Here is a 24820-nt window from a genome sequence, read left to right as displayed (position 1 = left end):
GCATAATACATACATTTTTCCGTGCGTCATCCAATCCTAAATCTTCTCGGTGTGCAACACAATGTTGTTCAGATAGATGTAATATTTCCTTTTTGAGAATTGCTGCTACTCCATTTTTCCTTCCAAGCATAACACTTGCTCCATCTGACGTGAACGTTACCATCTTTTGGATATCAAGATAATATTTGTTTTGTTGTAAAAAAAATTTTATTTTTTCTAAAAAGGACATACTTTCACAGTTTATAAGCTTCAAAATACCTCCAAATACTGTTTTGTAATATGTTTAATTTTTCACTCGAAATTTAAAATACATAATTAATACTTTTTGTACTGAAATATCAGTGATTTTGTCTACAATTAATGTGTGGAAAGTGATTCTCTTATTTCGTTCATGATATTTTTATGAGAACAGAATTTATACCTTCAACAAATTCAAGTGAATAATTTTTGCTTCTCCAATTTTTAGGTATATTTATAAATTTTTCCATGTGTTCATGAATGTCTTGTACAGAGTTCATTGATGCATTAATTTTTATGGCTAATATCACATCATCAATTAAAACAGCCATATCAAAATTTGATTTCAATTGTTCACTCTTTCCTTTTTTATGTTACGTACTTCTACAGTTTCCGTCAAAATACTGCACTTAAAATTCCACCTTTTTTCAGATTACGTAACTGCATCTATATGTATCTTCTGACTTAGATGCCGTTTTAAATAATCTAGTATCCATTCTTCCCATTTTCTTCCTGTACTAAATACTCCTGCAACTTTTGGTTCCTGCACAAAAAGTACACAAGACGACACCATTTTCTTCATTGTATTGAAAAATATCTCCTAGTTTTAGGCTTTGCTTTTTGTTTGATGTCTGTGGTACTACACTCTGGGAGGTGGAGAATGAAAAAGACCTGGGGGTAATTGTGCAGTCAGATATGAAGTTTTCTGAGCAGTGCAAAAAAGGCTGCAAGAGTAGCTCATGGTGTCTTGTCAATGATATAATGAATTTTGCTAGCAGGGATAAGGGGGTGATTGTTCCCTTGTATAAGGCAATGGTCAGGCCACACCTTGAGTACTGTATACAGGTCTGGAGGCCTCATTTTAGGAAAGATGTAGAGCTGCTGGAATGAGTACAGAGAAGGGCAGCAAGATTGGTGAGTGGAACAAAGGGTTGGTGTTACCAAGAAAGACTCAAGTTCTGCAAGTTACAGCTTCTGGAGACTAGGCACCTGCGAGGTGATCTAATTAAGGTGTATAATGTCTTGAATGGGTTGAGCAAGCTCAATGCTAATGGGATTCTTTCTCTTTCTCAGATTACTCACCTAAGGGGTCATAAATTCAAATTGAGGAAAGATATTTGTAGAATAGATGTGCAGAAATTTGTCTTTAGCCAGTGGGTGGTTGATAGTTGGAACAAACCTCCATCTGTTGTTGTGGAGGTCAGCAACTTAAGTTCAAGGCAGAACTAGACAAACATTTGGAGTGAATGGATGGGTGAAATGGGAAGGGGTGTTTTTTTTTTTTTTTTTGGATGATGCTATATAAGCTTGCTTTCTTGCATCATATGCCTCTACTAATGCTAATATTCATGTATACATGCATGTACACTAGTGCTAGGAACATAGCAAATAAGTTTGAATTTGAAGCACTGGTTAAGTCATCAAATGTGGACATTGTAAGGATATAACAGACAGGTATCACTGACATAAGGGATGCAGAATTTAAATATAGTAAATACATTTTCAGGAAGGATAGACAGGATAGGAGTGGGAGGAGGAGTTTCTCTTTGTTAAGAAGCACATATTAATAAATATGTGCTTCTTATTACATATTAAAACATCTTTAAGAAGTGGCACCTCCTTAGCCAGGTGGGCAGGAGCAGCAGTGCATAGCACACACTTCTTGATTAGACTGGGGTTAAAGCCCATGACCACCAAATACGGAGGATGCAGAAAGGTCAGGGAATGACCACCGCATATCCCCGGTGCAATATGGCCTTAGTTACTAATGCTCCTAAAAACCAAATAACAACAACTTTAAGAAGCACAGAAATTCAAGTCTAACATCAATAAGTATCTTTTATCTTCTCAGCCTTCACCCCAAACATGGCACTAAGTACTATAGGTTCTAATACCTTTTGTGCTTGGGGTTTTCATAAGACAAATTGCATATGACAAATAAGCATGACTACTAATGAGCAACATAAGCTGTGATCAAACTTTTTGAATACACTCCATGTAAGGCTGCTGTAAGATTTCATATAGTTTTTTTTTTTGAATTGCTAATAGTACCTGTGTTGAATTTTGAATAATTTTCTCAGTTTTGCAAATCTGGCTTTTGCAAAACTTAAGACAGAACTTAGGACAGAAAAAAAAAATAAAGGAGCTAAATCTGGTGAGGATGGCAGATGGTATGACAGTGATGGAGTGCTTTGCTAGAAATTCTTGAATAAAAAGTGCCACATAGTTATATAGCTCTCAATTGCATAGGAATAGAAAGTACTAGTTAATTACATAGCTCACATTGTCAAGATGCAAGTGCCAAGTCCCTTTAGACCACTTTTCTGGCCATTTTCTCCAAATGGCATCATGAAATCACTGTAGAGCTGTTCTGTAGTATTTTTTATTTGCTGCTTGACTATTTGAGATAAATTGATAATGAACAATGCCCTACAAGTCAAAAAATATAAGCATGAACCTCACGTTTAATTGAAATAGCTTGCATTTTTGAGTCTTGGAGAAGACAGTCTTCACTGAGAGGGCTGGTTCTTAATTTCTGGGTCACAGCTGTACACTCGCAATTCACCACCAGTATTATTGGAAGAAACAAGGCGTAGCTCAGCAGCAGCACATTGATAAAGCTCCTGGCATGCGAGAACTGCCATTGTGAGTAATCTTCAGTGAGGATGTGTGGCACAAGACCAAAATGCATTGCTTTCCCAAATCTTATTTTAAACTTGAATGACATGTTCCATAAGAAATACCAATTTCACTAGCAACATTGATCACTCCTAACATAAATAGTTGAAACATTGTTTTAAGTTGATGAGCTGTCAAAGAGTGAGGATCGTTATAGACAGACAGGCAGCCCTCATTAAACTTTAACAAACCACTGAAACGTTTGAGCCACACATAAGCATAATCTTCAAAAATTGTTTTTAAGATTTTTGGGGTTTTGTTACAAATTTTCTACTCAGTACAATCACTCATTTTAAAATGCATTGAAACATATAGAAAACCAATTCAACATATGCTAACTCAGAGTTATTGCAGATAAATGTGTTATTATGTGTAAATGAATTGCCAGACATGTTGCAACAAGCTGTAACTCACTACAATGCAGTTTCAAGTTACAAAAGTCAATTGCTGAACTTTTTGATTGTCTTATAACTTTGAATTATTCGAACAATATAAATTGGGCTATACCTGCTGGCATAACATTAAATAATACCTCAAAAGAATTGTCTGTTATGTTATGGAGAAATTATAGCTGTATTATCAGAGATTAATATTTTGTTTTCTACCTGTCTGATGAAATCTGTGTTTTATTTTTATTCATTTTTTTTTTATTATTATATTTCTTTAACTTAGGTGTCCTTTGAAGTTTCTTTGTACTTCTAATCTTGAGAATACTGTTGGAGCTTTCTTGAAGAAAGAGATAGTATGGAAGCAAATAGAAAGGATGAAGCCATTCACTAGCAGCATAGACACGTCTGGCGAATTTAATTTGCCAGGAAGTGGAATTACTAAGTCCATTTTTGAAGAATGGTAAAAAAAAAATCCAGTGTTCCAAATGTATTATTTTTATTCGTTAACTATTGAAAACCATGAAAAAACAAACCATTTGTTTATTCCATAGCTTAAAGCTATCAAAATTTGTAAAAGGCTTTAGTCTCTTGAAGGAACATGTCCTTACTAATCATATGCATGCACTAACAACTGATGGTCACTTTTTTGTGTTTTGTTGGAGAAGGTTAATTTTTACATAATGCCATATATGAGTGGATTTTATACAGAAGTAGTGGGTGGGAAGTCTGTAAAAATAATTGATAATACTTATCTATACTATCCTTTTTTTTTTTTTTTTTTTAATTCGATTTTGTAGATATGTAATTTGTAACATGGAATGTAGTCTTGAATATAAAATGACAGGGAGGAACTATTTCCACATGAAAAACGTTTAGTTGATTTTTCCACAGTTGTGAAACGTATGTTATGAGCACACTTGGTGCAATAGTTTGCTAAACTAATTTTTATAGGCTGCATTTGTGGATCAATTGTGTATGATCCCAACATTAGGCCAAATATGGGGTTTAATTTAAATACAATTAAGCACTACTTAGTATTAGCATTACTTGAGGCATATGATGCAAGAAAGCAAGCTTATACAGCATCAGCCAAAAAAAAAAAAAAAAAAAGGCCTTTCCATTTCACCCATCTGGTCACTCCAAATGTTTATCTAGTTCAGCCTTAAATTTATTTAAGCTATCAACTTCCACAACAACAGATGGAAGTCTGTTCCAACAATTAACTACCCGCTGGCTAAAGGCAAACTTCCGCACATCTGTTCTACAACTGTCTTTCCTCAGTTTCAATCTATGCCCCCTCAGGTTCTTAGTCTGAGCAAGTGGAAGTATCCCATCAGCATTGAGCCTGCTCAAACCATTCAAGATCTTATAGACCTCAATACGATCACTTCACAGGTGCCTAGTCTCCAGATGCTGCAACTTGCAAAACTTAAGCGTTTCTTTATAAGTGCACCCCTTTGTTCCTCTCACCAATCTTGTTGCCCTTCTCTGTACTCGTTTTAGCAACTCTACATCCTTCCTAAAATGAGGCCTCCAGACATGTACACAATATTTAAGGTGTGGCCTGCTCATTGCCTTATACAAAGGGGTAATCACCTCCTTGTCTCTCTGCTAGCAAAATTCCTATATATCATTGAAAAAACTCCATGAGCTGCTCTGGCAGCCCGTCTGCACTGCTCAGAGAACTTCATATCTGACTGCACAATTACCCCCAGGTCTTTTTCATTCTCCACCTCCCTGAGTGTAGTACCACACAGTTGGGTGCCTCCATAGCCAGGTGGGAAGGAGAAGCAGTGCATAGCACACGCTTCTTGATTAGACCAGGGTTCGAGCCTGTCACCACTAAATACGAAGGAGGCAGAAAGGTCAGGGAATGACCACCACATATCCCAGAGCAATATGGCCTTAGTTGCTAATGTTCCTAAAAAAAACACAGATTTGGTACATATCTCTTGGGTTACTGCTACCCATATGCAGTACTTTGCATTTGCCAACATTAAACTTCAGTTGCCACTTCTCAGCCCATCTGCCTAACTTTTCTAGATCCTGTTGCAGTAGCATTCTGTCTTTAGTGTCATTAACACCCCTACCAACCTTTGTATCATCTGCAGACTTGGACCTGATATATCTTCATCAATATCATTGATAAATACACAAAACAACAATGGGCCCAGCACCGAACCCTGGGAGACTCCACTAATAACATTAGTCCACGTAGAGCAGTGTCCATTTATTACCACTCTCTGCCGTCTCCTACTCAACCATCCCTTTATCCATTGCAGTACCTTGCCCTTAATGCCATACCAGTCAAATTTGTACAGCAGTCTTCCATGTGCAACAGTATCAAAAGCTTTCCTGAAATCCAAGTATATGATATCAAAATTATTTTTAGCATCCAGTTCCTTTGTGACCACATCGTAGTATCCAATCAAATTGGTCAGACAAGACCTCCTTAACAAACCCATGCTGTGTCTGAACTATTGCTGTTGTCTTCTTTAGGTGATCCTGTATCACCTCTTTAACCAGTGACTCAATTATTTTCCCTGGAACTGAAGTTAAACTAACAGGTCTGTAATTATTTGCATTACCCTTTGAACCCAATTAGTGAATTGTGATACATTTGCACATCTCCCATCCATGGGGACCTCCCCTGACTCTAAGGATGCTCTCATAATTATGACAAAGGGTTTGCTTACTTCCCTTGCTGCCTCCTTTATTATAACTGGATAGATTTCATCTGCCCCAGGTGCCTTTTTTTATGTTTAACTTCAATTTCTCTTCCACGTTACACTCAGTTATCCCAAAGTCTCTTAGATTCCTGTTAGAGTTTGATAAACTTCTGGCATTCTCCTCATTGAATAACTTCTCATGTGTGAATGTAGATGCAAAATACTCATTTAGTTTATCAGCTACTTGAGCAGGATCATCAATAGTCGAACTATCTATATTAAGTGTACCAATCTGATTCATCCCCTCCCTTCTAGAGTTTACATAAGTAAAGAACTCTTTGCTGTTTTTCTTTGCATCCTTTGCCAAAGATTTCTCGTAATCTGTCTTCGCCTGCCTAATCTCCTTTGTGACTTGATTACAGGCTAGCTTATATCTGTCGTAGGCTTCTGTGTCGCCTGATAAATTATTCATCCCATGCATTTTTCTTCTCTGCCAATGAGCCTCATTAATTCATCCAACATTCATTTAGGCCTGAACCTTGAATAGTATTTCTTAGTTTGTATGAAAAGCCTAGAGTAGCCTCCAAGATTAAGTCCCTGAAGGCTTCCCATTTAGAATTCACCATTGGTAACATCATCAGTTGATCCCACTCTATAGAATTTAGAAACTGTTGAGACCTCTGTAGTCACCTTTACGAAAACAAAAACCCTTCCCTTTACCCTTGATCATAGTTACATCTTTAAGTAAATCCCACATCAACACACTGTGATCACTGTCATCTAGTGGCTCCTTTATCTGCAAATTCCTCATGCATGCATCAACACTGCTGATAATCAGATCAAGGGTATTACTCCCTCTGGTAGCACCTCCGTAGCCAGGTGGGCAGGAGTAACAGAGTGTAGCACACACTTCTTTATTAGACCGGGGTTCAAGCCCGTGACCACCAAATACGGAGGATGCGGAAATGACCACCACATATCCCCAGAGCAATATGGCCTTAGTTGCTAATGCTCCTAAAAACCAAATAACAAACAACAAAAACAACTCCCTCTGGTTGCCCCTTGAACATGTTGCTGTAGAAACAATCCTCCAATAAAAATGAGTGACCAACCCACAATTTCCAGTCAATATCTGGAAAGTTAAAATCCCCCATTACAAGACATTCTTATTTACTGGCCCATTCTATTTCTCTGCACAACTGTTCATTGTACTCATCAGCATCATTAGGCCTATAACATACTCTCACTTTTCCTTTCTCAGTGCTTAAGTCACACCAAACTGACTCAACATTGCACTGTCCACCCATATCAACTGGATGCACTTCCTTAGATATGTGTTTCTTAACTAACAGCATAACTTCCCTCTTCCCTTCTTCCTGTCTGTCATTTCTGTACACATTGTACTCCCCAAATTCCAATTCTGCACTTCTTATATCTGTGACACCATGTCCCTGCTATCCCAACAATATTTGCCTTTGTTGTCTTGATCAGCACTTCAAATTCATCAATTTTATTTACTATACTTCTAGCAATAGTATCCATGCAAGTATACGTGCAATTGGTGTTACTCTTAGTTACCCTAACACAGCCCTTGTATTTACTTGTTCTCTAGACTTCTGCTTGTGGCTACCGTTAATCTTTTATTCTGTGAATTCCCCTAAACTAGCAGTTTTCCAACCCACCTAACACTGCCTCAATAGCATCAGCAGATATTCTTGCAATCTTTCTATTTAAGTATATCCAATCCCTGTAGAAGCAGTCTCTGCTGTTAGCAAGCACAGACCTTGCTAAAAAAAATTCTACCCTGTGAGCCTTGCACAGTCTCTCCAGGGCTGAATTGATTGATAAGGCTTTCATCATATACTCCCTCCTATCGTGCCTTGGGCAGATTTGTAGACGCTTTCAAATTTAATCCTAACTCATGACTTTTTTTTGCAACATAAGCTTGCTTTCTTGCATCATATGCCTCTGCTAATGCTAATTAAACCTGATATACCTTCATCAATATCATTGATAAATATACAAAACAATAATGGGCCCAACACCAAATCCTGGGGAACTCCACTAATAACATTTGTCCACGAAGAGCAGTGTCCAACGATTACCACTCTCTGTCGCCTCCCACTCAACCACCCCTTTATCCATGGCAGCAATTTGCCTCCAGTGCCACACTGCCCCAATTTGTGCAGCAGTCTTCCATGTGCAACAGTATCAAAAGCCTTTCTAAGATCCCAGTATATAATATCAAAGTTATTCCCTGCATCCAGTTTTTTGTGACTGCATCATAGTATCCAATCAAATTGGTCAGGCAAGAATTCCCCTTAACAAAACCATACTGTGACTTCAGTTATAGCTCATATCTGAGCTATAACTGAAGTCTTGTCTAGATGATCCTGCAGTGCTTCTTTAATCAGTGCCTCCATTAATTTTCCTGGAACAGAAGTTAAACTTACAGGTCTATAATTACTTGTGTCAGCTTTTGATCCTCCTTTGTGAATTGGGATCACATTTGCACATCTGCAGTCTATGGGTACCTCCCCTGAGTCCAAGGAAGCTCTCATATTTATGTCTGGTTGCCGACCGGGCTAGCCGGGTGGGTAAAGTGGCTGCCTGGGAACCCAAAGGTCGCGGGTTCGATTCCCGCCTTGGGTTTGGATCAAAGTACTGCAAAAACCTTGGGAGGTGCATTATGGCCACAGAAGCCTATGCGGCAATAACTACCAAAAAAAATAAATAATAAATAATTATAGCTAAGGGTTTGTTTACTTCCTTTGCTGCCTCCTTTAATATAACTGGATACACCCCATCCACCACAGATGCCTTTCTTGTGTTTATCTTCAACAATTTCTCCTCCACTTTATTCTCAGTTGTTACAAGATTATCTAGCTTACTGCCAGAGTTGAATACACCTCTGGCATTCCCCTCGCTGAATAACTCCTCATGTGTGAATGTCAATGCAAAATATTCATTTAGTTTGTTAGCTACCTGAGCAGGATCATCAACAGTTGAACCATCGATATTAAGTGGACCAATCTGATTCATTCCCTTCCATCTAGAGTTTACATAAGTAAAGAACTCTTTGCTGTTTTTCTTTACATCCCTTGCCAAAGATTTCTCATAATCTGCCTTCGCCTGCCTAACATCCTTTGTAACTTGGTTACAGATCAACTTATATCTATCATAGGCTTCTGTGTCACGTGTTAACTTATATGTATCCCATGCATTTTTCTTCTCTGCTATATGTCTCATTAGTTCATCTGACATCCATTTAGGCCTAAACCTTGAACAATATTTCTTAGTTGGTATGTAAAGCCTAGTAGCTTCCAAGATAAGTTCTTTGAATGCTTCCCATTTTGAATTTGCTGTTGGTAACATCATCAGTTGGTCCCACTGTATAGAATTTAAATACCGTCTCAGACCATCTTAGTCGCCTTTACGAAAGCAATAACCCTTCCCTTTACCCATGATGGTAGTTACCTCTTTGAGTAAATCCCACGTCAGCTCACTGTGATCGCTGCTACCTTGTGGTTCCTCTATCTGCAGATTCTTAATGCATGAAGGATCACTACTGATAATCAAATCAAGAGTATTGCTCCCTCTAGTTGCCTCCTGAACATGCTGATGTAGAAAACAATCATCCAATAAATCCACAATAGGCTTGCTAGTGTGTGAGTGACCAACCCACAAATTCCAGTCAATATCTGGGAAATTAAAATCCCCCATTATAAGACTCTCTCTCTGATTTACTGGCCCACTCTATTTCCCTGTACAGTTTCTTATTATACTCATCAGAGTCATTAGGCCTATAGGACACTGCACTGTCCAGAGATGTCGACTGGCTTCACTTCCTTGGATTTTATGTGTTTCTTAAGTAATAGCATAACCCCTCCTCCCTTCTTATCCTGTCTATCCTCTCTGTAGACGTTGTATTCCCCCAAATTCCAGTTCTGTATTCCTTATATCTGTGTGACACCATGTCTCTGATATCCCAATAATATCCGCCTCTGATACTTTGAGCAGTACCTCTAATTCATCAAATTTATTTACCAAACTCCTAGCATTGGTGTACACGCAAGTATACATGCACCTGTTCTTTTTCTTAGCTACCCTAACACAACCCATGTGTTTATTTGTACCGCAATGACTCCCAGCAGTCCCTGAAATATCCTGCATCTTGTTTTCCAGGTTTCTGCTCATTCCAATAGAAGCAGTGCAAGAATCACTTTCACTTCTGCCAGTGGCTACTGTGAATCTATTAGTCCTTGTATTCCCACAAGCTAGCAGTTTTCCGACCCACCTAACAAATATTCTTGCACCATTTCTATTTAAGTGTATCCCATCCCTGTAGAAGCAGTCCAAGTTTACAGATGATACAAAGATTGGCAGGGTTGTTAACGACAGTAAAGACAGTATGCTACTCCAACTGGATATAGATAAGTCGGGAAAAATGGGCTGAGAAGTGGCAACTGAAGTTTAACATTGACAAATGCAAAGTACTGCATATGGGTAGCGATAACCAAAGAGAAACATACCAACTGTGTGGTACTACACTCGGGCAAGTGGAAAGTGAAAAGGACCTGGGGGTAATTGTGCAGTCAAATATGAAGTTTGCTGAGTAGTGCAGACGGGCTGCCACTGCACAGGTCACGGTGTCATGACAATGATATATAGGAATTTTGCTAGCATGGACAGGGAGATGATTATCCCGTTATACAAGGCAAAGGTTAGGCCACACCTAGAGTACTGTGTACATTTCTGGAGGCCTCATTTTAGGAAGGATGTAGAGTTGCTAAAATGAGTACAAAGAAGGGCAACAAGATTGGGGATGGGAACAACGGCTTTGAGATGTAAAGAACAACTTGAGTTTCACCAAACTTTTCCATCAAATTTGTCCATAAATGAGTGACATAAGCCAGAATATCACCAGTGGATTGACACTGACGGAATCTGTACTGCCGATCGTTGATTAGACGGAAGGTTTCTAGGTAGTTTAACTGGCTTCTGTTTTCTACTCACACTGACTCAGCTGGTCAAGATGCTGAGGCTTTTGTAATTACTAATGACCTTGCACAGATTGTTCATTTACCTACAAGAATACCGGACAATCCTAACCATACAGCCAATACGCTTGATCTTTTTCTCACAAACAACTCTTCTAAGTACACAGTCGAAGTGAGTGGTCCCTTAGGCTTATTTTGGTTTTTATTTGATTGTTTATAAATTTTTCCAGGTATGTATTACTAAACTTTGTTCTTAAAAACCAAACTAAATTAAATTCCAACCCTAAATTATGCCTAAGGAAAGTAAAAAAGCATTGCCCAAAAGAAACTTTATTTCTCTAGAATCAAAGATACAAATTTTGGATGGTCTTAAAAAAGGGGAAAGATATCATACATTGAAAAAAGTTTAAATTTAAATGAAGCAACAATCTGGACCATAAAGAAAAATGAACAGAAAATTAGAACTGCTATTGCTGTAGGATCTTTCATTTCTGCAAATATGACAGCTTGTCCCCGAGTGCAAATAATTGAGAAAATGGAAAAGGCACTCATTATTTGGATTGGCGATAGCAGTAAAAAATGGATCCCATTAGACAGCAATGTAATTAAACAAAACACATTAAAAAAATTTTAAGCGTTTAAAATAAAATGGAGGAGCGATTTCAATGGAGGAATTTCAAAAAATTATTGAAGAGCACGGATACGCACCACATCAAGTTTTCTTTGCTGGTGAAAAGTCTCTGGTGGAAAAAAATGCCCAACAGAACATTTATTTCAAAAAAGGAGAGAACTGCACCAGGTTTTAAAGCATCAAAAGATTGTGTAATATTGTGTGTTGTTATGTTATGTTATTATTTGGCTTTTAGGAGCATTAGCAACTAAGGCCATATTGCTCCGGGATATGCAGTGGTCATTCCCTGACCTTTCCGCACCTGGCTACGGAGATGCCATTATGTGTTGTAACACATCAGGAGATTCCATGATAAAACCTATGCTAGTTTATAGATCCTGTAATCCTCGTGCAATGAAAGGTGTAAATAAAAACACATTACTGGTATATTGGAAAGCAAATAAAAAAAAGCTTGGTTTCTAAATTTTTTTGTGCCAGATGGGAACTTTTTAAAGCGGGAAAGGCTAGATTTCAAAGTCCTATTACTATTGGATAATAGGAATAGCACCAGGCCTTCCAAAAGTTAGTAATGTTCCTACCACCTAATACAACTTCTTTAATTCAGCCATTAGATCAAGGCATCATATCTACCTTTAAAACTCGTTACATCAAAAAATCGTTACAAGGGATTTTGGAAAAAAATTGATTCTGAATCTATTAGAGTGATGGAGGCACGGAAACATTTTTCAATTGTGAACTGTATCGGAATCATAGCTTTATCGCTCAAAGAAGTAAAACCATCAACATTAAATGCATGTTGGCAAAATGTATGGCCAGAGTCAGTTCATTTGGGAAATATGGTCGAACTGGCAGAAAACGGAATTGATGCGATAGTAGAACTTGCTAAGTTGGTAGGAGGAGAAGGTTTTGCTGATATGACTACTGAAGGTGTTCAAGAATTACTGGTAGAAAAAGAGGCTGGTGAAGTGGATTTGGTGGAAATTACATCAGAGGTAAACCAAATTAATTCAGAAGATGATAGTGCAGTTGAAAATTCTGAAGTTCCAAATTTTACACTAAAAAGCATAACAGAAGGAAAACTTAGCTGAGCACATAATTCAAAAGGCTGCTTCAAATATGCTTAGCTCTATACCATGAAATTTACAAAGATCTATCAAGCAAAAGCAAACAAACCCAGATTACTGATTTATTAAAGAGTGCAGAAGATACATGAAATCTAGATGCTGCAGAAGAAAGTTCAGAAGGTGAAAATATTCTGCACCAGAGAAAACATTCTCGTTTGATTGTGCTTAGCAGTGATGAGGAGGAAGAAAACTAAATGAACATACATTATCTGACACACACACACACGCACACACACACACACACACACACACACACACACACACACACACACACACACACACACACATCACAGTTTGTAAGACGTTTGTTCAGTTATTACTATTTTTAATAAAAATTAAGTTTCTGATAGTTATAAAAAAATGGTGTATTTTTGTTAGCTTTTGGAATGTATCTCTACTTTTTGTACTGGTTCTTGGTCCCGTATAGCGTGGTTTCCACACTTCACGAGATTTTCTAGAAACCTAACTACCATGTTATACGAGGGTTAGCTGTAGTTTATTTTGATTTTAGCAAAGCATTTGACTCAGTCCCTCATGAGAGGTTACTGTATAAGCTTGAACAGGTTGGGATCACTGGTAAGGTTCTAAGATGGATTGCTAGGTGGCTGCAGGGCAGAATTCAGAGGGTTGTGATTAATGGATATTCTTCAGCATGTTCAACATATTCTCTTATTATACCATTATATGATGTAACATCAGAGCGGGGTCCCTCAAGTGTTAGTTCTTGGACCACTGTTTCTTATTTTCATAAATGACATTGACAAAGGGATAGAAGTTGCGATGTCAAAATTTTCAGATGATATAAAGATTGGCCGAGTCATTAATGATCTGTGCCAGGTAGCACTCCTTCAGGATGACTTGAATAGATTTCAGAGATGGTCAGAGAGGTGGCAGCTCTGTTTTAATGCTGCTAAATGCAAGGTCTTACACTTAGGGAATAGCAACCCACAAATAGATTATACATTTGGTGGGGTTGAATTAAAAACAGTGGAGAAGGAAAGGGATCTGGGAGTCACAATATAGGCAGATACGAAGTTTTCTGAACAGTGTAAACAGGCAGCCAGGAAATCCCATGGTGTCCTATCAATGATTTATCAAACATTATCCTGTAGAGATGGAGAGGTCATAATCCCACCCTATAAGGCAATTATAAGACCACATTTGGAATGCCGTGTTCAAGTATGGAGACCTCATCTGAAAAAAGACATTGAGCTTTTTGAAAAGGTGCAAAGACAAGCAACTGAAATGGCAGAAGAATCAGCAGAAGAATGACCATGTGATGAAAGACTGAAATCAGCAGAAGAATGACCATGTGATGAAAGACTCAGATTATGTGGGCTACTGAGCTTGGCAACTAGGCACCTCAAAGGTGACCTGATTGGAGTTTATAAGGCTCTCTGAGGGATTAATAAAATGAATGAAGGTGGAATTCTCACTGGTCTAAAGAATTCCAGAACTAGGGATCATAAATTCAACTTGAGGTTTAGATTAGATTGCAGAAGTTTTCTTTTAGCCATCGAGTCATTGATAGCTGGAACAAGTTGCCCTCTCGGGTAGTTGAAGCTGACAGTTTGAATAATTCAATGGTCAACTTACCTGTGTGAGGAGGAAGCATATAATTTGTTTTCTTGTAAACTTGTTTTTTTTTGTTTTTTTTTTGCTGCCAGTGCAGCAGAAGCCTATGGCTTTCTTGCACTATAGACAAATACTATTACTAAGTGTAAAATTCCTTTGGTATTTGGTTTACTCAAACCTTTCATGGTCTTCAACACTTAGATCACCTTGCAAATACCTGATTTCTAATCAATGTATGTGCAAGGTGATCAATCAAGTCTCTCAATAGGATTACTACCCTTTTGTGCCCTTAACTAATCTCAGTGTTCTTCTCTGTGTGCTTTACAAATGGTCCACATATTTGCTAAAGTAGGGTCTCTAAGCTTGTATTCAGTATTCAAGATGCGCCTAACCATTGCTTTATGTATTTTAGTTTTATTATTATAGTATTATCATGTACACCTTTTGGCATCTCTCATATTGTGAGATTAACTTCAACTGAGTTGTCATGTTTGTAATACCAGGGTACCTGCCCACCCACCGATGAAAGGCCAAAAAGCCTTGAAATGGTGCCATCTGAGTGGTGGTAACCAATGAGAATAAGTAACAGTCGACTTCTCTATTAGTGAAGTGTTGCTTATTCGAGATATTGCAATACATGGAAACTTGTTGTGAATGATACCTTTTGCACTACTTTCATAGTTTTTTTCTTTAAGAGCTATCTATGGTATATTCACACCAATATTAAATAGATAATTTCAAGCTCTTATGATATGCCTAGTTGCATTTAGTTTTATTATTCTGGTATAGGAGTCAGTCTTTGAAGCCCTAAAAAATTTAAATCATCTAAAATTAAAGTTGACTTATATGCTGATTATAAAATTGCAAACTCGAATTACAGGCACATGCTTTGGGTTAGACAGATGCAAATCAATATCAGTTTATCTATGAATTTATTATATATATATTTTTTAAACAAATATTGTTGTTCGGTGTACTTCATCAGATGAAAGCACTTCATAGAATTGTGTCGTGTGTTTTTTTTTTTTTTTGGTTTATTTTTTGATTGTTTCAAATTGTCAGTTGTTACAGCAAACTGACAATTTGAAACTTTATAGAGAAGCCAGTTGCTGCACAGTATAATTTATGGTCCAGTGTCAACAAGTTTTTTTATCTTCTCAATCCTTACATGATGCTGTACTAGAATAATATAAGTTCCAAAAGTCTTTTGTGTTTGAGGTCAATGTTAAAGAAAAACTGTAAAAGTAATAATTTTCTACTGAAAATTATACTTGCTATAATAGCTGGAAACAGCTTAAATTAATAATCATTTTTCCCATTTTTTTTTCTTTTTTTCTTTAGCGAAAGACATGCTGTGCCATTTGTTGTGCTTCTTTTTTACTGCTCAGAAGGAGACAACATACCTGATGCTTTGACAATGGTTCATTATCTTAATTGCTGGCTGAATTTATTTGAGGTGAGAAGATTTTTCCTTTTATGTAATTTGAAATAAAATTTCTCTAGTTGTGTTTTTTTTGGTAATTAGTGCAATTTCTTGTTATTTCTAATAATTACAATTTTCGTAATTTTTATTTTATTTAAAAACAGTTTTTATTATATAAATATCCATCAGTTGTTGATGAATTTAGGAAATGTGGTGTTTGGATCACAGAAATTTTTATAATAATTCACTTATTGCATATAAAAGCCTGCCAACTGTCCAAAGGAAAAACCAGAACACTCCCAGCTATATATGTATTTTTTTAAACTCATAGTGAAGAGATTTTCTCTTGCTATTTTATAGAGAACTTCAAAATGTGGGCCGACCGGGCTAGCCAGGTGGGTAAAGTGCCTACCTGGCAACCTAAAGGTCATGGGTTTGAATCCTGCCTCGGGCTTGGATCACAGTAAAATGCAAAAACTTTGGGAGGTGCATTATGGCCACAGAGGCGGCTGCACCAACAACTAAAAAAAAAAAAAATTCAAAATGTGAACATCTTAAGCTAGGATCCAAACAAGGACATAACTCAATTATTTCAGTTTATTTATTCTGGATAGCTGGTAAACAGTTTGTTTTATCATAAGCAGCAGCAGCCATTATCAATCCACTACAGGATAGAAGCCTCCTCGGCAATTCATGTTGAGGAAAATGGACCATAATCTGCCACGCTGGTCCAGTGCGGGTTGGCAAATTGACCGTATTTGTCATAGATGATCATAAATCTGTTGGTTCTAGCTGCTGAGAGTTTGAGAGATCAAGGATGAGCTGCCTGACTGTTGATGTCATATAGCAGTCATCATGGAATGTTGAGACATCTTCCTTGTTTTTGATAGCAATATTGTAAATTTAATGATATATAATTAAATATATAATTATAATGGAAAGACTTTTACATCAAACAAGATAAAAAAAAAAAAATACCTTGAAAATGTCAAGAGCAAGCATTTCAGCTTCGCTGCTTTTCCATAGAATTTGTCACCAATTTGCCATATCAACTGTGGAATCAGCTCTGGCAGAATCGTTGATCAAATGGAAAGTTTGATAGTTGGACAAGGAGAGATTTGATCATCTAGAAAATTTCCATGCAGAATTATCAGCCACATCAGCATTTTAGATTCCCAAGTAGCAACCTCAGCTGATGTCACTGGAAAAATGTCTTGCTACACACTGTAAACCATCAGTTAAATTATCAATGACATTTCTTGCTATAAAAAAAAAGTATTTCTGTTTAGGATAGTTTAATTTCCTGGGAAACTGCTGTTCTTTTCAACTTCATTTCATGTTCATTTTTCAATGATAAATAAGCAGTGACAAATCATTTTATTGTAGGAGTATAAGGTATGAGAATTTCCACTAGGCTAATAACTCTGCAATTTAAGTTGTTGAAGAGGACTGAGGGTTAACTCTGTTTTTTAACCAACTTTAACCATTTTGTGTAACAATTGTCCTTTAACCATTGTGTTGGACTGTGGTGTGATGATGATTTTTTTTTAATATGCAAAAACATTCTTGTGTACTTGTATACTGTACTTCCATAATTTAAGTATGGTCCTTGAAATGCAGTCCCTCTGCTGTATATTGTGTTAAAGATAATTAAAGACTTTTTGTTAAAAAAAATATTTAAGTTTATTGAACATAGACTGCTGCCACTTTATTAGGTACACCCCTGCTGTGCACACAGTTTGTCCCACAACGTTGCAAGTCACATGACCACAGTTGTGGATATAGATGCAGCAGAACAACCTTTCTAGTATCAGTTAAGTGTTCAAACCATAGCAAGAATGGGGAAAGGGAGTGATCTAACGGACTTCGAACGTGGGATGGTAGTAGGTGCAAGACGTGCTGGACAAAGCATCTCTGAAACGGCAGTTCTCCTGAACTTTTCATGCACCACAGTTTCAAGTGTGTATCGAGAATGGTGCAATGAACAGAAAACATCCTCTCAGTGGCACTCCTGTGGAAGAAAATCGCTTGTTGATGAGAGAGGTCAGAGGAGGACGGCTAAAATTGTGCAAGCAAACAGATGGGCCACAATGTCACACATCACGTCAGAATACAACATTGGTGTGCAGAACAAAATATCGCAACGGACCACTAGATGCACTTTGTTGCAAATGGGCTACAACAGCCAACGGCCACATTGCGTACCTTTGTTATCAATGAAGAACAAGAGAGCACGCCTCCTGTAGGCACAGCAACACCAGTACTGGACTATCGAGGATTGGAAAACAGTTGTTTGGTCTGACGAGTCGAAGTTCCTGGTGCATCATGTTGATGGAAGGCTCAGAATTTGGCAAAAAAACAACATAAATCCGTGGACCCGTCATGTCTGACGACTACTGTGCAAGGTGGTGGGGGCAGTGTTATGGTGTGGGGAATGTTTTCTTGGCACACGTCGGGTCCATTGATACCCACAGATTCACATCCGAATGCCACATCGTACCTAAACATTGTTGCTGAAGAAGTGCATCCATTCATGTTGACAGTTTATCCTCAGTAAGATGGTTACTTCCAGCAGGATAATGTGCCCGGTGCACAAAGCCCGACTCACTATGGAATGGTTCCAGGAACATGACAATGACTTTTCTTTACTACAGTGGCCTGCTCAGTCCACGGATCTTAATCCTATCGAACATCTTTGGAATGAGCTGGAAAGGGCTGTTCGCTGCAGGCCTACACCTCCATCGAATCTTAAGGAACTGCGTGGCACACTCATGTCTGTATGGTACTCCATTCCTGCACGTTTTCAGCATCTTGTCCAATCCATGCTCAGACGAATTCAGGCTGTTTTGAAGACTAAAGGAGGTTCAACATGCTACTAGGTAGGTGTACCTAATAAAATGGCAGCACAGTGTATATCTTCATAAATCGTATTGTTATCATCTATTTTTAGTGTGAAAATTAAATTTTTGAACACATCCTCGTATTATACCATTATATCTGTTGGAAAATTGTTCACAATTTACAAACTTGTGATAGTAAACTAATAGTGCAACTACTTTTCAAATGTACATGCAATCATTAAATCAGGAGGTTACTCTGGTCTCTCTTGTTATGTCTGGGCAGATTTTCATTCACAGTAACGTTTTGACCTGTCTAGCAGCATTTTCAAGGTTGATCAATCAAGTCCTTAGTTTATTTTGCTTCATGTTATCGGTTTCCACATGAATAACCATGTATCTTTTTAGTACTCTTAAGTGGCAACTAGTTAGTAATTTAGTATTCCAAAAGCATTGTACCGAACTGCAGTATCATGGTGATTTTTTTTTCTAAGAAAAAACCATTCTTATGCACTTGTATACTGTATCTCCCTAATTTAAGTCTAGTCCCTGAAATGCAATCTCTATTGTATGTTTTTACACCAGGTAGGCATTCTTTGATTGTTTTGTAGTTTCCGTGCATTGAGAACCCCATTGTTTTGAATCAAAGCGGTCTTAATCTCAATGCTTGGACTTGAATTTGTGTTCAGAGATTGTCTTGTCCAATGGCTTACCAAGTTTCAGCTTTATTTCTTTACACTCTCTACATATGGCACACTAACATCACCATTAGCAAGAAAAGGTTTTGCATACATGCCACAGTAGTTCAAGAACAAGCTGTGTTTCCTAGGTGAACACTAATAGCATTTCCCTCCTGAGCCATATCATCCAGAGCCATGCTGTGCATACCATTTCTAGTGGAAACCATACATACAGTTCAATTGAAATTACAGAATTTAATAGAACTAAAAAGTTAGTTCTATTAAATTCTGTCAGACCAGTTTTATCTAATTAATAGAACTAGTCTGAAATAGACTGCAAGAAGTTTCTTAAGGTTTAGGTGAGTTATGTTATTAAAAAGGATGAGGAGCACGGTTGATACATGTATTATTACTAATAACATTTTCACAACATTAAGCTTAACCTATTTTTTTAGTATCAGTATTAATAATGCCCATATGGTGTAAGGAAGCTTAAAGCTTATGCTGCACCACCCAAAAACAGAAATAAAGAAATAAAAAAAAGAGTAAAATAATAATGATTATTATTAAATTAAATAAATAATAAAAGAAAAGGAAATAGACAACCTATGCTTTTCCCTCCTCCTGTAGATAACTATCCAGTTGACCTTTGAATTTCCCCAAACTGTCAGCCTCTACTGCCTATGTAGGTAACTCATTCCATTAATTTATAACTCACTAGCTAAAAATAAAACTTCCTGTAATCCAGTCTAAACATTGCCCCCCTTGACTTGAATTTATGGCCCCTAGTTCTAGAATCATTTTTATCTGAAAATTTCTTACTCATTCATTTTCCTGCTACCTCTCACAGCCTTAAAAAACTCAAGTCTCCTCTAAAGTGCCTAGTTTTCAAACTGTGCAACCCACATATTTTAAGTCTTTCCTCATATGGATGTCCTTTTGCCAATCTCACCAGGTGAGTTACTCATCTTTGGGTCCTTTCAACAAGCCTGATGTCTTTTTTAGGTACGGTCTCCATACTTGAACACAGTATTTCAAGTGTGGTCTAACAATAGCCTTATATAATGGAATGGATTATGACGTCTGTATCTCTACTAGCAAATGTGTGATAAATCATCGATAGGACACCACGGGCCTTCCTTGCAATCTGTCTACAATGCTTGGAGAACTTCATGTCTGACCGTACCATAACTACCAAGTCCCTTTCTTCCACTACTGACTTTAGTTCAACCCCCACCAAGTGTATAAATTATTTTGGGGTTACTGTTCCCCAGGTGTTAAGACCTTGCACTTTGCTGGATTAAAGCAAAGCTGCCACTTTTCTGAACATTCCTGAAGTCTGTCTAGGTCACTCTGAAGAAGCGCTGCTTGGCAGTGACCATTAACTGTTCTATCAATCTTTATATCATCTGCAAATTTAGATATCATGTACTCTATTCCTTCATTGATGATTAAGAAAATCAGAAATTTTCTGATTTTCTTAATCAGAAAATCTCTGATTAAGAAAATCAGAAACAACAGTGGTTGCAATACTGATCCCTGGGGACCCCGCTTCTTACATTAACCCAATCTGAGGAATAACCATTTATCACAACCCTCAGTCTCCTGCCCTGAAGTCATCCAGCTATCCACTAAGGATTCCTGTGATTCCAACCTGTTCCAGCTTATAACGTAACAGCTCGTGTGGGACTGAGTCAAATGCTTTGCTGAAATCTAAATAAACAATGACGAAATTATTCTATAAATCCAGCTCGTGAGTGACCTTGTCAAAATAGCTAACCTGATTTATTAAACATGATTTTCCCTATACAAAACTATGCTGTGTATCCTTCAGAATTCCATTTCTATCTAAGTAAACCTGAATTCTACCTTTGATCATTGCCTTCATGATTTTCCCTACTACTGAAGTTAGACTGACCAGTCAGCATTTTCCCACTACACCCTTAGAACCACCTTTATGTATTGGTGATACGTTGGCACTTTTCCAATCCAATGGAATCACTCCGAAGTCCAGTGATGCTCTCATAATTAGTCTCAATGGTTCAATGCACTCACTTGCTGCCTCCCTTAAAATTATAGAGTATATGCCATCGACCCCAGAAACCTGACTTGCCTGTAGGCCTTTTCATTAAATAATCATGTGAAATTTCAATATCATTAATTACATTTTTCAACTTCACTCCAATAATTTCTCATTGACAAAGTTTTTCTTCTGTAAATATTGATGCAAAGTAACTGTTGAATTAATCTGCAACATCAGCCGATATATCTAATACTATCCCATGTCCATTACATAAGGGTCTGATCTGATTTGTCCTCTCAGATGGAATTAAGGGTGGAATTCAGGTTTACTTAGATAAATGAAATTCTGAAGGATAGACATCATGGTTTTGTAAAGGGAAAATCATGTCTAATAAATCAGGTTAACCATTTTGACAGAGTTACTCATTTATTTATATGTGAAGAATTCCTTATCCCCCACTCTTTGCCATCGATTTCTAATAATCTGCCTTTGCTGGCCTAACCTTTTCTGTGGCACTATTACAGATCAATTTGTACCTGTTATAGGCTTCAGTACTTTTTATTGCTCTGTAACTTTTCCATACTGTCTTTTTCTGCTCAGTTAATCTGGCAACTTCATTATTTGTCCAACTTGGAATCATCCTCGTGGAGTATTTGTTTTTTAATGGTATTTATGCATTCAAGGCTTCTGTGATCAATGTTTTAAAGGTATATCATAATTTGATTGTGTTCACTCTCTGTGAGATATCTATGCAGTTAATAGAGGCCACTTAGCATCTTAAGCCATCGTATTTTTCCTTTCCTGAAATTATAACCCATTCCTTTGCCTTTCTGCTGCTACCTCTCTCTTCATTGTCCAATGCAGAACTCCGTGTTCACTTCCTGCTGCTAGTTCCTGTACTGTCAGCCCTATTATGTCATCTGGTTCATGGGTGATGATCAGGTCTAGAATATTCTTGTTCCTAGTACTTTACGTGACATATTGATAAAAATAACAATCATCTATTTGATTTTAAAATTTTGTACCCCACGTGGAGTTTCCTTCCCATTTGCTCCAATCAGTTAGAGGCAAATTAAAATCACCCATAATAAGACATTCATGCTTACTTGCCCATTCTATTTGCATGCAGAGGCCCTCATCATAATCTTCACAATCACCTGGCCTGTAGATTACTCCAACTCTCATTATACCTTTGCTTCCAAATATCTCACACCATACAGATTCTATACTTGCATATGAAATGTCTGAATCTGGGAAAGCTTTCATTGTGCTTAGGCCACATTTGATAAGAAGCATGGCCCACCACCCCTTCTGTCTGCCGTATCCTTCCTAAATGCATTGTACATACCATACTGAAACTCATTCTCTATCTCCAGTTGTCACCACATTTCTGTAAGCCCTGTGATATTAGCAGTACTTATCCAAACCAACAGTTCAAATTGACTCTTTCATTGACACTTCTGACATTACTGTATAAACAATTAAGACTTAGTGTTCTTGTATAGTTAACTACCCTGACACACCCTTTGAAGATATACCCTTAATTAAAATTTTAGTTATTCATGTAAGTAAGATGATAATAAATACTTTTCCTATATTAAATTTCATAAATTTGCTAAGTTTTATAACATTCCTGCAGAAAACTGAAGAAGAATCTCGGAATGTATGGAAGATCCCAGTATCTTGGAATTTGCCTTTTGGAAGTAATCCTCCAGATATGCTGTACTAAAATCCCTAAAAATAAATTTTCAGAATACTTTTTGAATAAATCTTTCTTCCATTCTTATTTTGCAAAACTTTTACTTAAAAAAAATTAATCTAGATTTTAAACATCTAAAAAATGTACCATTTTGTAAAGATTTTTCAAATTTTGAAGTCTGATAAACTTAAATCTATATCTATAAATATTATATAAGTATTATTTAGCTTATTGGTCACTTGTTGCTTTTATATCACAAAGACGAACTTGCTGACAAATAGTTTTTTCCTTCTGGTATAGCAATATAAATCAGTCTGACATTGAGGATTATTTATAATAAAGATAATGATAATAAAAAAAAAGTGATATACAGGTATAAAACTTAAAATACTTAAGAAGGAAACCCGAAATATTTGTAATTATGTCAACAAAATAAATGGACTGGAGTTCAAAAGTTAAGCAACATATACTTGGCTAACTCAGAAGTTAATTTAATCCAATGATTTTCAGCATGCATCCAAAAAACTTCATGAGATCCAGCCTTTTCTTGCTCCCTAAGATTTTATATTTGTGCTCCTCTCTTCTACCAGTAAAAATGTGCCTCTCTAATTCATTTTAATCATCCCATTAAGGACCTCACTCAGGTCCCTTCTAAAGCAGTGATGTAAAATCTTTTTTACTTGCATACCAATTGAAAATTAATTTGTCTTGGGTAATATTAATTTTTATAAATTGAGTGTTCTATATATTTTTACATAAGGGTCTCTGATCTTATGTAAAGGGCCCAATCTTATTTTTACACAAGGGTCTGATTTATAAAAAATTTATGTTATTAATTTTAAATTATTAATAAATTAGCATTTGCTGTAAACTCACACAAAACAGTAACATGTAGAGAATGGAGGAGCACTTCATTTACAACACCTGGGATTAAATTCTATAAATTATATTCAAGGGGTTTATAAGTCAAGAACATCATATTATATGATTATAGATGGAAAACTTAAAATGATAGTAAGATGAAATTTTGGAATGGACAATACTGAATGCTTGGAAAAATAAAGTTAAAACAAAGTTCCAAAAATTGATACTGGGGATGGGAGGAGTTGATTTTGAAACAGGTAGTACACATCCAAATACAGTCAGACCTCTATATAACGAAATCAATCATTCCCTTGAAAAAATTCGATATAAATTCGACCTTTTTAACAATGAAAAATACTGTAAATTCAGAAATATAGTAAAAGATGGGAAAGAAATGGAAATGAATAAATTTTCTAACATTTTAAAACAATTCATTAATGAATTGTTTTATTAATGAAATGGCTACTTATATGATGCCCACAATTTATTAGTACACTTCTAAGAATTATGTTGTAAAATATTTGGTTATTTTTTGTTGTACACTGGATTCTACTGTAAAAATGATTCTACTATAAAAATGTATTTGTTTCAACTTTAAACACTCAGATATATTTTCCGTTACATTTTTCTTCCCACTGAAGGTCTTGATGCAAAGTTTCAAATGCTGTCAACATTTGTTTGGAAAGTTTAATATTGCCATCATTTTCACCCAACTCATCATCAATATTGTCACTAATTCTTTAAATGCGCTCCAAAATGTTGGGAGCGTATTTAAAGAAAAATTCATCAAGAACAATTTTTCCACTCATCAAACCTTGCTTGAAACTCTTCCCCAGATTGCTCAATGTCTTCTAGTAGTTCATCCCTCTCATCTCTGATAATTAGCATTTTATCAAAACCTACTTTTGCGAAACAATTCTTAATCTTTGTTTCAGTCACATCTTGACTCCACACTTTCGCAAACTCTTTTATGTAAATCTAGAACATAAT

At 36.7% G+C, this 24820-nt stretch overlaps 1 protein-coding gene across 1 annotated transcript in view; it reads left to right on the top strand.

The window, feature by feature from the left end:
* LOC150086926 (proteasome assembly chaperone 2) overlaps positions 1-23018 on the top strand; it is a 108914-nt gene extending 85896 nt beyond the window's left edge. The window contains exons 5-7 of the mRNA XM_090371682.1: positions 3589-3765; positions 15646-15760; positions 22907-23018. Coding sequence (XP_090227808.1) covers positions 3589-3765; positions 15646-15760; positions 22907-22996 — 382 coding nt within the window. The 3' untranslated portion in view covers positions 22997-23018. The remainder of the gene's footprint in view (positions 1-3588; positions 3766-15645; positions 15761-22906) is intronic.
* The last annotated feature ends 1802 nt before the right edge of the window (positions 23019-24820 follow it).

This window comes from Mastigoproctus giganteus, chromosome 4, assembly GCF_048544385.1.
Source record: "Mastigoproctus giganteus isolate SK-2022 chromosome 4, ASM4854438v1, whole genome shotgun sequence".
NCBI classification, from domain to species: domain Eukaryota; kingdom Metazoa; phylum Arthropoda; class Arachnida; order Uropygi; family Thelyphonidae; genus Mastigoproctus; species Mastigoproctus giganteus.
Note: the sequence above shows the minus strand (reverse complement) of the source record. Positions and strands in the feature narration are given on the sequence as shown.